We start from the raw sequence: 13415 nt of genomic DNA, 5'->3' as shown, positions 1-13415 counted from the left end.
GACCGCGTGAATTTTCTCCGAGATCTTTGGTTTCCTCACACACTCCAAAGGCATACAGGCTTGTAGGTTAGTTGGCTTGGTATAATTGTAAATTGACCCCAGTGTGTGTAGGATAGTGTTAATTAGTTTAGTTTAGAGAACAGGCCCTTCGGCCCATCGAGTCCATGCCGACCAGCGATCCCTGCACATTAACAAGATCCTACACACACTAGGGACAATTGTTCTATGTTAACACCCACTCTAAAGCCATACAGGTTTGTAGGTTAGTTGGCTTGGTAAATCTGTAAATTACCCCTAGCATGTAGGATAATGTTAATGTGCGGAGACTGCTGTTCGGGGCGGACTCGGTGGGCCGAAGGGCCTGTTTCCGCGCTGTATCTCTTAACTAAACTAAACTAAACACTCCCTACAGACCAGGGGCAATTTACAGGCTAATTAACCCACAAACCCACACGCATTTGGGATGGAAGTGGAAACCGGAGCACCCGGAGGAGATCTACACGGTCACAGAGGGAACGTGCAAACTCCACACTGATGCGGTTTCTCCACACAAATAAATTGATTTGGATTTCCTTGCGGAGGAATGGCCATTTTATCTTGAAAGAAACATCAAGTAGATTTTGTGAGGAGCAGGGAGGGGCCGAAATTGGCCAAGTCCACGTCAATATGGAGCGACGGGCTGCCTCCTTTTTACTGGCGTGATGTGCCTTTTGTGGAGATCGTCATGGCAACCAGCTTGGATGTCGAGGAAACAGCAGACGATTTGTAAATGAGTTTTCCAGCAGGCTAGTCATGTATGGTGTTGCAACGGTGCAAACAGGGTGGGGAGAACGTTTTCCTGCTCTTTTTGAAAAGGGGTTGCTCTGAAATTCATTTAGTTTTAGTTTAGAGAGACAGCGCGGAAACGGGCCCACCGAGTCCGCGCCGACCAGCGATCCCCCGCGCACTAACACTATAGTTCCGCACACAAAGTCCAATGTCCACAATGGGGTAGTGGTGAATCGGACAGCACCCTGGTGATCCAGGCACTCATCACTCTCTGTGACAAAAAAACTTGGCCTGCATCTCCAAATGCGGTCCTATAAATCGACACTATGACTTCCTGACTCAATGTCCCGACCTATGAAGGCAAGCCGAGCTCCTGGCTTCTAAGCAAGTTCCAAGTGACAGTGGTGGAGTCAAGCTTTAGCGTATTTAATTTACGTGCAATATTTGTTGTATTTAAGTTTCTCGCAGTCCATGGTGCTTTAGAGCAGTGCTTCTTGAACCCATTCACCCTTGAGTCTTTATCACAAAATTTCATTCTCCCTCGACTAAATTTTCTTATGTTTTTTGATAATTTTCGTCTTATTCCCCCTTGTGTGTAATTTTATATATATTAAGTCGTTCACCCTTCATGCATTCCTCTAGTTTCATTCACCCTTGGGTCAACCATTCACCAGTTTAAGAAGCACTGCTTTAGAGAATGGGAGGGGTATAATTAGTGGGTCAGAGGAGTATTGTTGTGTTATTATTACATGACCTCTGTTGGTCCGGCCAAACGGATAGTCAAACAAGGCCGTGGAACCAAGAGTGCCCGAAAATCGCAGGTGGACCCATACCTTTGCTTTTTTTTAAGTTTTCAAGATACAGCGCAAAAACCGGCCCTTCGGCCCACCGAGTCAGAGCTGACCAGCGATCCCCGTACACTTTACCCTATCCTGTACACACTAGGGACAATTTACAATGATACCAAGCCCATTGGCCTACAAACCTGTACGTCTTTGGAGTGTGGGTGGAAACCAGAGCACCCGGAGAAAACCCACGGGGAGAACGTACAAACTCCGTACAGACAGCACCTGTAATCAGGATGGAACCCGGGTCTCTGGCGCTGTGAGGCAGCAACTCCACCACCGTGCCCCCCACGTCACCTTTTATGTTAAGAAACTAATTGTACCCTCTTTTTGAATAATTAATTATCAAAATTATGCTTGCAACTATTCATTGTCAAATCTTTAAAAGAATTATTATTTCCTAATTTCGAATTAAAGAGTCAGTAATTAATACCAGAATGAATAAGGTTTATTATTGTCCAGTAGACCGAGTTACGATGGAAGGCTTGGTTTTGCATGCTAGCTAAACAGACCAGGTATACCATGCATAGATACAATCAAGTGAAATCAAGAACAATAGGTAGAGCAAAGGGAAAGATGCAGAGTGGAGAATATAGTACTCAGCATTATGGTAAACCAGTGCCATAGACAGGGCGGCACGGTGGCGCAGCGGTAGAGTTGCTGCCTCACAGCGCCAGGGACCCGGGTTCGATCCTGACTACGGGTGCTGTCTGTACGGAGTTTGTACTTTCTCCCCGTGACCTGGGTGGGTCGAGCTCGGGTCTCTGGCTCTGTGAGGCACCAAGGGTACTGCTGGCGCCAGGCGGAAGAGGGCTCTGCCCGAGCCGGCTGCCTGCCCCTTTTCCCGGGTTACGTCCGCACCCGGGTGGTGTTAGAGAGGGACCACGCGCTGCCCACGGGCACCCTGGGGGATTTCCGGGACCGCTGGGCACCGCGGGGGGTGGAATGTATCCTGAACAAGGACTGTGAAATAGTTATTTAATATTCAGTATTTAAGACAATTTGTTTTACTTTGTATTGTCTCGTGCTGTACATAGCATTTTTGTAAATAATTGATTAAAAATTATAGAAACATAGAAACATAGAAAATATTTATTCACAAAATGCTGGAGTAACTCAGCAGGGCAGGCAGCATCTCAGGAGAGAAGGAATGGGTGACGTTTCAGTTCGAGACCCTTCTTCAGACTGAAAATATAGAAAATAGAACAAAGAAAATTGGTGCAGAAGGAGGCCATTTGGCCCTTAGACCCAGCACCGCCATTCATTGTGATTATCGCTGATCATCCACAATCAATAACTCGTGCCTGCCTTCTCCCCATATCCCTTGATTCTGCTAGCCCTTTGAGCTCTATCTAACTCTCTTTTAAATTCATCCAGTGAATTGGCAGAGAATTCCACAAATTCACAACTCTCAGGGTGATTTTTTTTTTTTCTCACCTTAGTTTTAAATGGCTTCCCGTTTATTCTTAGACTGTGGCCCCTGGTTCTGGACTTGCCCAACATTGGGAACATTTTTCCTGCATCTATCTTGCCCAGGCCTTTTATAATTTTATACGTTTCTATAAGAGCCCCTCTCACCCTTCTAAATTCCAGTGAATACAAGCCCAGTCTTTCCAATCTCTCCTCATATGACAGTCCCGCCATCCCGGGGATTAACCTCGTGAACCTACGCTGCACTGCCTTAATAGCAAAGAAAATAGAGCAGAGCAAGATAGACCACTCGACCCTAAAAACCGTAGTATGTCATGGCGCCATTTTAGTAGGCAGAAACCTGCAGAAACATTAAAAAAGAAAAATAACAAAAATTCTGTGAATTGATAGATGAGATATTTTCTGCATTTTAATGGACATATACTGTTCCCCCAAAACACTGATCACACTGCGAGAGGCATAGCGAACGGCGGGTTTTGCTTACTAAAATGGCGGACGTTGCGCTCCTTTGCGTACTACACTTCAGTATAGGCGATTTCAACGGAGTGGTTCATCTTGCTCCTCTAGTATCTTTGCTCAATAGTAAGGACGTCCTTCCTCAAATTATCTCTGGTAAAAAAAAAATCCGTGCCGTGCCAGAAGTGTGCAGCATTAACTCTTTGCCTCTCTTGCTTTTCCCCACCATTGCAGAGGGCGAGGATAACGTGGCTGATGATATCGAGGACGCGAGGCCCATGAACGCACTGGCCAGGACGTCGCACCAGGAGCTGCTGAAGGCCGGTTCTTCTTCTTCTTCCGCCGTGGTGGTCGCCCGCCCGTCGCCGCTGCTGACTCAGCACTTGTCCCTGCAGCAGAAGCCGGGGCCCAGCCCGGCGGCGCAGGTTCACATCCAGCCGCAAGCCCTGGTGCCGGCACAGACTCACCTGGTGGCGGCCGCGGCCCTGCAGCCCACCGTGATCGCCCACGCGGCCGGGGCCTCCCACGCCTCCGTCATCCAGGCGGCCGTCAACCACCGCCACCACCAGCACCACCAACACCACCACCAACACCAACACCAGGGGAAGCACGTGGCCCACATCGCCCCGGCAACCGTGCAGCTCGCCACCGCCACCGGCCACATCACCGTGCACCCGACGACCCTGGCGCACCTGCCCCACCTGGGGCAGCACCTGTGCCCGCAGCCCCTGGCGGTGAGCCAGCCCGCCGTGGGGCACCTCGCGCACGCCACCGTCACCCACCAGCAGGTCAACGGGGCCCCCCCGGCCGGCACGGTCCCCGTGGCAACGAAGCAGGCGGCCGGGGCCCAGGCCCAGGCCCAGGTGGTGCACCAGCAGCTGGTCGGGCAGCCTCTCCTGAACCCGGTCACCATGGTGACCATGCCCTCTTTCCCCATCAGCACTTTGAAGCTGGCCTGAACCTGAACTTTGACCCCAGGAGCAGCCCCCCACACACCCCCCTCGACGTTCCTTCGTACTCCTACACATTCCTGACGGCAGGTCGTGAGCACGACACGTATCGGTGACTCGGTCGGAGGGGGGTGGGGTGGGGGGGCTGGGCTGGGATGAGGGGGGGGTGGGGGGGATGGAGTGCGGATTTCGATGGGAGAAGGCTGGCACAGTCGGAATATCACACGGCTCCAAGATGGCAGAAGGAATTGAATCCACCGGAGAACTGCAGATGCTGGCTTGCAGAGAGAAAAGACGCACAAAGTGCTGGAGTAACTGGGCCAGGCAGCAGCATCTCTGGAGGACGCACGCGGGTGGATAGGTGACACTTCGGGTTGGGACCCTTCCGCAGAGGCAATATGGACAGGCAAAACTCCTCGGGTCCGAAACGTCTTCTGTTCTCTGGAGATGCTGCCTGACCCTCTGAGTTACGACATGAGAATTGAACACACCCTGCACAGTTGTAGCTGCTGAGCAGAGCAGTCTGGGCTGTACTGAGCAACCTTTGTGTTGTGTGTGTGTGTGTGTGTATCTGTGTGTGTGGGTGCGTGTGTGTGTGTGCACTTTTTGTTGTTGGTGAGACTTTGCTGTCATTTTTTTCCTCCCTTCCCTGACCTCCTCATTACCTCATCTCCAGAAATAAAATCTGGATGGGTGTCATTGTGATTGGGAATAGAGAGAGAGAGAGGGAGAGGGCAATAGATAGATAGAGAGAGCGAAAGTGAGAGAGATAGAGGGAAAGAGAGACAGATAGATAGTGAGAGAGAGAGAGTGAGAGAAAAAAGAGAGAGAGAGAGAGAGAGAAAGAAAAAGAGAAGGGAATAGTTGTATGAAAATGAAAATGGCCTCGACAGAGTTGAGTTTTACAACTGGTAAGTTCGATACACATGGTAATTCATGGCCACAACATGTTCAGTGCATGCATGTGTGCGTGTGCGTGTGCGTGTGCGTGTGCGTGTGCGTGTGTGTGTGTGTGTGTGTGTGATAGAATGCGTGGGCTGGTGGGCAGGGCCACAGACCTAAAATGTACTGCAGGAGGTCAGAAGCCAAACAAGGCTCCATGCCCCCAGCTTTCTGAATATATTTCTCAAGTTACCTTGTGAGGACCAATTTTGTTTTTTTTAAAAAAAAAATATGAATTGTTGTGGTCTTTGCATAAAATGCACCTTCTGGACAAAATTGGCTGCAACCACAGCAACAAACAAAGGTGGCCGGAATCTCTGGGCGTGATGACAAGATGGCGCCCGGGGGAGGGGAGAGGAGGCTGATCATGTGACCCAGTCCCATTGTGTCGTCTCTGTGGGTCCCAGCGGTTTACTAAGCTTAAAGTAAGTTTATGTCAATGAACTGTTTTAAGGCTGGCATCATTAACTGTGTGTGCTACAAATGAAATGTCTTTCCTATGGGGACCTTTTTTTAAATTTAAAAGTCTTTTGCAATAAAGTTTTCTGCTTTCTTTGATTTCGGCCCAGAATACAGAGCCTGATTTGACTCAAACCCAATTTAATAAACCCATGATTCTGAGGCTAAAATATATGCCCAGCCTCGATGACTAGGAGCGGCACGGTGGCGCAGCGGCAGAGTTGCTGCCTCACAGCGCCAGAGACCCGGGTTTGATCCTGACCACGGGTGCTGCCCGAGCCGAGTTTGTTACGTTCTCCCCGTGACCTGCGTAGGTTTTCTCCGGGTGCTCCGGTTTGCTCCCACACTCCAAAGACGAAAGGGTTTGTAGGATAATTGGCTTCGGTAAAAATTATAAGTCGTCCCTAATGTGTAGGATCGTGCTGATGTACGGGGTGATCGCTGGTCAGCGCGGACTTGGTGGGCCGAAGGGCCTGTTTCCGTGCTGTATCTCTTAACTAAACTAAACTAAGACTCTTTCTGAAGATTCTGCAATGGTAAAAGTCTCTGACTGTGTATCGGGGCTGTGCTTTACCAAGTGTGTATAGGTGAAATAAAATCCTGCCACCGAGCTTTGTTGTGAAATCTCAGTTTATGTCATTCACACTGAGCATAACCCCGTTTAAAAATATAAATATATATATATATAGATATATATATATATATATATATATATATAAATAGATGTCTCAGGTATTTTCAGTGTGGCTCCTATCATGAATTTCTCAGATGAATTTTTTTCTTAAATTATGGTGAAATTACTTGAAAACGATATGCTGTGCACTAGCCTAGTGAAAAGACACTGTCCGGATCTTTTAAAATCAGGACTGGTTTCCTCAGAACTAACCTCTGAGGAACCTCTAACCTAACCTCACAAAATGCTGGAGTAACTCAGCGGGACAGGCAGCATCTCTGGAAAAAAGGAATAGGTGACGTTTTGGGTCGAGACCCTTCTTCAGACTCGGACTCACGGGTGTTCAGTACATTCCAGTGTCGCTGATTTTAGTTGTGTAAGGGTGGGGGGGGGAGGGGTCAGAATATTGCAGAGGAAAGTTGGAGCGGAAGGTTTGTTACTGCTGTGGTCTCAGTACTGTGATCGGGTCTCTCAGTGCTGGCGTGGAACGGATAGAATTGCCTTGTTTCTTATTCTCCAAGCTGTGTGCAGTGTATCCGATGCTTGACCTCGCTTTGCAGGTGCTCCCATCTGTCCCAATCACTCACTGACGGGTCACAAACCGTAAAAACCAGCCTGGGTTGCTGCCCCAGCCGTAGACCAAACTACTGTTCGGGACGACGTTTTGGATCAGGGCCCTTTTTCAGACTGCAAGCAGCATAGTGGCGCAGCGAGAGACACGCCAGAGACCCGGGTTCGATCCTGACTAGGGGTGCTGACAAGGAGTTTGTACGTTCTCCCCGTGACCGCGTGGGTTACCTCCGGGTGCTCCGGTTTCCTCCCACGCTCCAAAGACGTGCTGGTTTTGTAGGTTAATTGGCTTCAGTAAAAATCGTAAATTGTCCCTCGAGTGTAGAACAGGGCGTGTTAATGAACAGCGGGTCGAAGGGCCTGTTTCCGCGCTGTGTCTCTACACTAAAACCACACTAAAACCACAGTCCTTATGTTCCCAGCTTAAGTAAGAGATAGGTCGAGATTCTTCTTCAGTCTGACGAAGGGTCTCAACCCAAAATATAATCTCTCCACGTTCTCAATAGAGAACGATATCTATCCACGATGGACGATGTTTTGGGTTGAACCATTCTTCAAACTGAAGGGAAGGGTCACGACCCGAAGCGTTGCCTATCCATGCTCTCCAGAGATGCTGCCTGACCCGCTGAGTTACTCCAGCAGCTTGTGTCCTTTTATTCTTTAAACTGGTGAAGCTATATCACCCCAGGAACTGCACTTAAAACACTAAACACTTGTTGGGACTTAAGAATCTGTCATAGAGTCGTGTAGCACGGACGCAGACCCCTCGGCCCAGCTTATCCAGGCCGACCAAGGTGCCCCAACTACGCTAGTTCCACTTTCCCGCATTAGGCCCATATCCCTCTAAACCCTAGGGAGATACAAAATGCTGGAGTAACGCAGCGGGTCAGGCAGCATCTCTGGAGAGAAGGAATGGGTGACGTTTCGGGCCGAGACCCTTCTTCAGACCTCTATTAGGCGGCGCCTGGGCCTCCGGGCCTACATTGTGCAGGTAGACCGAAGATAGACACAAAACGCTGCAGTAACTCAGTGGGACAGGTAGCATCTCTGGAGAGAAGGAATGGGTGATTTTTCGGGTCTGAAGAAGGGTGTCGACCCGAAACGTCACCTGTTCCTTCTCTCCAGAGGTGCTGTCTGACCGCTGAGTTACTTCAGCTTTTTGTGTCTACTGTGATGTTTCAGGTCAATGGATCTGAAATGTTAACTGTCTGCTCCACTGATGCTGCATGACCTGCTGAGTATTCCCACTTTCCTTCATGACCTGCTACCTCTCCCTCGGGTTGCCAACTATCTCACTCCCAAATACGGGACAAGCTGCCGCCATTGGTGGAGCGGGAGCACGTGGCTGCTGGCTGGGTGAGGTCACGTGGGGCGCGGGGCAGTGACGTCACCCTTTGTCCCTTATTTGGCAGTGAGGAAGTTGGCAACCCTACTAATACGGGACAAGGGCAGTCCCGTACGGGACAAACTAATTTAGCCCAAAATACGGGATGTCCTGGCTAATACGGGACAGTTGGCAACCCTACTGTTCACCCACCCTCCCGCCCCATTTAATTGGAAGAGCTGCTACCAGGTGCTGTCTGTGTGGAGTTTGCATGTTCTCCGTGTGACCGTGTGGGTTTACTCCGGGTGCTCTGGTTTCTTCCCACATCCCAAAGATGTGCAGGTTTGCAGGTTAATTGGCCCTCCGTAAATTGCCCCTAACTTGTAGGGAGTGGATGAGAAAGTGGGATAACGTAGAACCAGTGTGAACAGGTGATCGCTCGTCGGCATGGGCTTGGTGGGCCGAAGGGCCTGTTTACATGTTGTATCTTTCAATCAATCAATGAAAAAATCTGTGCATGTCCTATGTTATATATGCATGCTGTAAATGTTCAAATGCACTTGTGTGGCTAGCTTCTGGTTAGTCTAGAGCGTTTTAAAAGTTAACCTAAGGTAGACACAAAATGCTGGAGTAACTCAGCGGGTCAGGCAGCATCTCAGGAGAGAAGGAATGGGTGACGTTTTGGGTCGAGACCCTTCTTCAGACTGGGATCGAAGATATTATTTGCAGAGTGATTAATTATTCCAAATTTCCCACTATTTCCCTTTGTAATTTCAAAAAAACATTTGTGAACACAGTTCTCAGTCAACATTGAAGGAGAGGGAGAAGGAAAATAGTGTTTAATTTAGTTTAGTTTTAGTTTAGAGATACAGCATGGAAACAGGCCCTTCAGCCCATTGAGTCTATGCTGACCACCGATCACCCATTAACACTAGTTCTATCTTACCCCACGTTATGCATCCACTCCCGTACACACTAGGGCCAACTTACAGAGAGCTAATTAACCTACAGAACCAAATGTCTTTGGGATGTGGGGGAGAAACCGGAGCACCCAGAGGAAACCCACGTGGTCACAGTGCAAAGTCCACACACAGACAGCACCCGAGGTCAGAATCGAACCCGTGTCTCTGGCGCTGTGAGGCAGCGGCTCTACGCGCTGCGCCGCCGTGCTGCCCCTGGTGTTCGCTCTCCCCGCTGACGCCAGGCGATGATCTGTGGCACGTGGTTTGTGTGAGTGAGCATGGTGCTGGGAACCCAGCACTTTAACAGTGTCATCCCACTAGCATGGTCTAGTGGGCTGCTATTAGATTCCTCTGGCTTCTCTCACACGTAACAAGCTCCTGAATGAAGCAATATCTGACATGGAATAGCACCTTTGGCAATGGGAGTCAAAAAGAGATAATAAAAAATAGAGGGTGGCACGATGGCGTGGCGGTACAGTTGCTGCCTTACAACGTCAGTGACCCAGGTTCGATCCTGATTACGGGTGCTTTTCTGTATGGAGTTTGTGCGTTCTCCCCGTGACCTGCGTGGGTTTTCTCCGGGTGCTCCGGTTTCGCCCCGCACTCCAAAGACGTAGGTTTGTAGGTTAATTGACTCGGTAAAATTGTAAATTGTCCCTAGTGTGTATAGGATAGTGTTAGTGTGCAGGGATCGCTGGTCGACGCGCACTCGGTGGGCCGAAGGCCTTGTTTCCACTCTGTATCTCTAAACAAATAAACAACAATTGATTTTTATTGAACACAAGGTATCACAAAATGCTAGAGTAACTCAGTGGGTCAGGCAGCATCTCAGGAGAGAAGGAATGGGTGACGTTTCGGGTCGAGACCCTTCTTCAGACTGATGTCAGGGGAGGGGGCGGGACAAAGATAGGATGTAGTTGGAGACAGGACGATAGAGGGAGAACTGGGAAGGGGGAGGGGAAAGAGAAGGACAGAGGAGCTATCTAAAGTTGGAGAAGTCAATGTTCATACCGCTGGGGTGTAAGCTGCCCAAGCAAAATATGAGGTGCTGTTCCTCCAATTTGTGGTGGGCCTCACTGTGACAATGGAGGATTGATTGATTTATTGAACACAATGTCCAGGGAGCCGACATCCTCTGGTATTTAAGGTGAAGAGATCCTCACTTCATAATCCCACTCATGATATTAGTACACATTTTTACCTCAAAGAAAGGAAATAGAACAGATGATGGATTTCTTTATTGCAAATGAAAGTTTCAATTTCTTGTCTGCATTACCTTGACTGGAATGAGGAAAAAACTATCCAATAATATATTCTCTTCTAACGAGAAGCTTAAAACTGAAGGATAGTGTTGTTGATTCATTGAAAGTGAATGATTGTTTTATAACAGCTGTACTCCAAAAGGCCCCATGAATTGTGCTGTAGCTAGTCAAGTTCATAAGTTCTAGGAGCAAAATTAGGCCGTTCGGCCCATCAAGTCTACTCTGCTATTCAATCATGGCTGATCTGTCTTTCCTTTTTAACCCCATTCTCCTGCCTTCTCCCCATAACCCCTGACACCCATACTAATCAAGAATCTATCTATCCTGCCTTAAAAATGTTCAATGACTCGGCCTCCACATCCTTCTGTGTTACCGCTAAATGCAAAGAAATGTTTTGTGGAAATCGTAAAATCAAAAACAAAACAAAACCGCTGATGCTGGAAATCTGAAATTAAAATGGAAAATGGTGGAAAAACTCAGCTGGTCAGACAGCATCTGTGGAAAGAGAAGCAGTCAAGGTATTGGGCCTGTTACCCTTCATCGACACTGGGACAGCGGGTGATATAAATTAGTTTTCAGTTGGAGAGAAGGTGGGGGAAGGATGAGTAGAACAAAGGGAATGTCTATGCTAGGGCGTGTCGGGGCGGCCTAATGGTGGGCAGATCACGAGTTCATAAGTTATAGGAGCAGGATGAGGCCATTCAAGTCCACTCCGCCATTCAATCACAGCTGATCTACCTATCGTTCCCTCCCAGCCCCATTCTCCTGCCTTCTCCCTGTAACCACTGACACCATTTGGCAGCACGATAGGTTTCTGGGACTGTGTGGCATCTTGTTCAAAGAATTGCCATGTTGCCCAACTGTGCTCTCCAGGTGAAACAAAGTGGCGTGCACCCAAGTCCTGTATGTTTGTGTAATGACGTACTCTCTCAGTTGGACATAGCACGCACAAAGCAGGAACCGAACGCCAGCTGCATTGGCAGTGTTTGTGATACCAGTTCCAAATGCTCGCAGTAACCTGACTATAACCTGAACATAAAATCAGTCTGCCAGCAACACCCGAATATTTCCAACCAGGTTATAGACTTCCGTTGTGAGCGTTACTATTTGAACTCATTTAATACTATTCTTTATCATACAAAGCAGCTTCTTCTTGAGATGGGCTTTACAGTAACATAGAAACGTAGAAAATAGGTGCAGGAGGAGGCCATTTGGCCCTTCAAGCCAGCAGCGCCATTCATTGTGATCATGGCTGATCATCCACAATCAGTAACCCGTGCCTGCCTTCTCCCCATATCCCTTGATTCCGCTAGCTCCAAGAGCTCTATCTAACTCTCTTTTAAATTCATCCAGTGAATCGGCCTCCACTGCCCTCTGTGGCAGAAAATTCCACAAATTCACAACTGACTGGGTGAAAAAGTTTTTTCTCACCTAAGTTTTAAATGGCCTCCCCTTTATTCTTACACTGTGGCCCCTGGTTCTGGACTCCCCCAACATTGGGAACATTTTTCCTGCTAAACGTGATTCAGTAATAGGCTGTTTTAACTGTCGAAGGAGCTTTTACGACACCAGGCAAACCAAATTAAAATCTTGACTGGGAGTTTTAACTGAAATAAAAGAAAGCAGAATAATCCCAACTCACCTCCCCTCCCCATTAGAGAGACATTCCTTTTTTATCATTAATGTTTGTGGTGAATGCCTTCACTGTGTGACAACTTTTTGTTTAAACTATTGAGGGGAAAAATGTTTGAAGTAAAAATCTCTCTGTGAAGATTTTTGAAGTGTTAAATGGACCAGGTGTGTGGAAAAAATATTAGTGGATTTTTGTATATAATGTATTTTTACTATTTAGCTGTAATATAATGGCTTTCGTTCAACAAAAATTCTCAGTATCAATGTGTATAATATTCTCATATCCATCTATCAAGCAAGATGCACATGCGTAAGATACTATAAAATAAAGATACACCTGCACTGATCTGGTCTCTGTAAGTTTGATTCATTTCTGAAGTATGGAGACAGGTTGCAATCTTTGCCCAAAGGTCGTGTGCTTTTAATCTTTCCTCCACTTCCCATTGATGTTATCCAGACTTCTCCCCTCTCCCACAGTCAAGGCATTGAGCTTTATGGACCTGGTGTGGGATTGATTCATGGTCATGGGTATAAAGGCTGACACGATGAAGGTATCATCACAAAATGCTGGAGTAACTCAGCGAGTCAGGCAGCATCTCAGGAGAGAAGGAATGGGTGACGTTTCGGAGCGAGACCCTCCTTCAGATATGATGATGTGGTCAGACCACGTTCAGTTTCGGGCCCCGTATCTGAGGAGGGATGTGCTGACATTGGAGAGGGTGAGAGAGGAGGCTTACGACAATGATCCTGGAGATGATTGGATTAATGTATGAGGAGCATTTGATGACACCGGGCCTGTACTCGCTGGTTTTTAGAAGGATGGATGGGGATCGCATTGAAACCTACCGAATAACAAAAGGCCTGGATAGAGCGGATGTGGAGCGGGCATTTCTAGCAGTGGGAGAGTCCCCAGGACTAGAGGGCACAGGCTCAGAATAAAAGGACGTGCCTTTAGAATAGAGGTGAGGAGGAATTTCTTTGGCCAGAGGGTGGCAAATCTGTGGAATTCATCGGCAAAGATACAGTGGCTGTGGAGGCCAAGTCGTTGGGTATTTTTAAAGTGGAGATTGATAGGTTCTTGATCAATAAGGGCGTCAAAGGTTACGGGGAGAAGGCAGGAAAGATGGACCAGCCTTGATCG

General features: G+C 48.1%; 1 protein-coding gene across 1 annotated transcript in view; it reads left to right on the top strand.

Annotated features, from left to right (window-relative positions):
- Positions 1-4581, top strand: part of mnta (MAX network transcriptional repressor a) — a 124198-nt gene extending 119617 nt beyond the window's left edge. The window contains exon 6 of the mRNA XM_078422090.1: positions 3735-4581. Within this exon, the coding sequence (XP_078278216.1) occupies positions 3735-4459 (725 nt within the window). The 3' untranslated portion in view covers positions 4460-4581. The remainder of the gene's footprint in view (positions 1-3734) is intronic.
- Positions 4582-13415: the final 8834 nt, after the last annotated feature.

The sequence above is a fragment of the Rhinoraja longicauda genome, chromosome 26 (genome assembly GCF_053455715.1).
Source record: "Rhinoraja longicauda isolate Sanriku21f chromosome 26, sRhiLon1.1, whole genome shotgun sequence".
In the NCBI taxonomy this organism is placed as follows: domain Eukaryota; kingdom Metazoa; phylum Chordata; class Chondrichthyes; order Rajiformes; family Arhynchobatidae; genus Rhinoraja; species Rhinoraja longicauda.
Note: the sequence above shows the minus strand (reverse complement) of the source record. Positions and strands in the feature narration are given on the sequence as shown.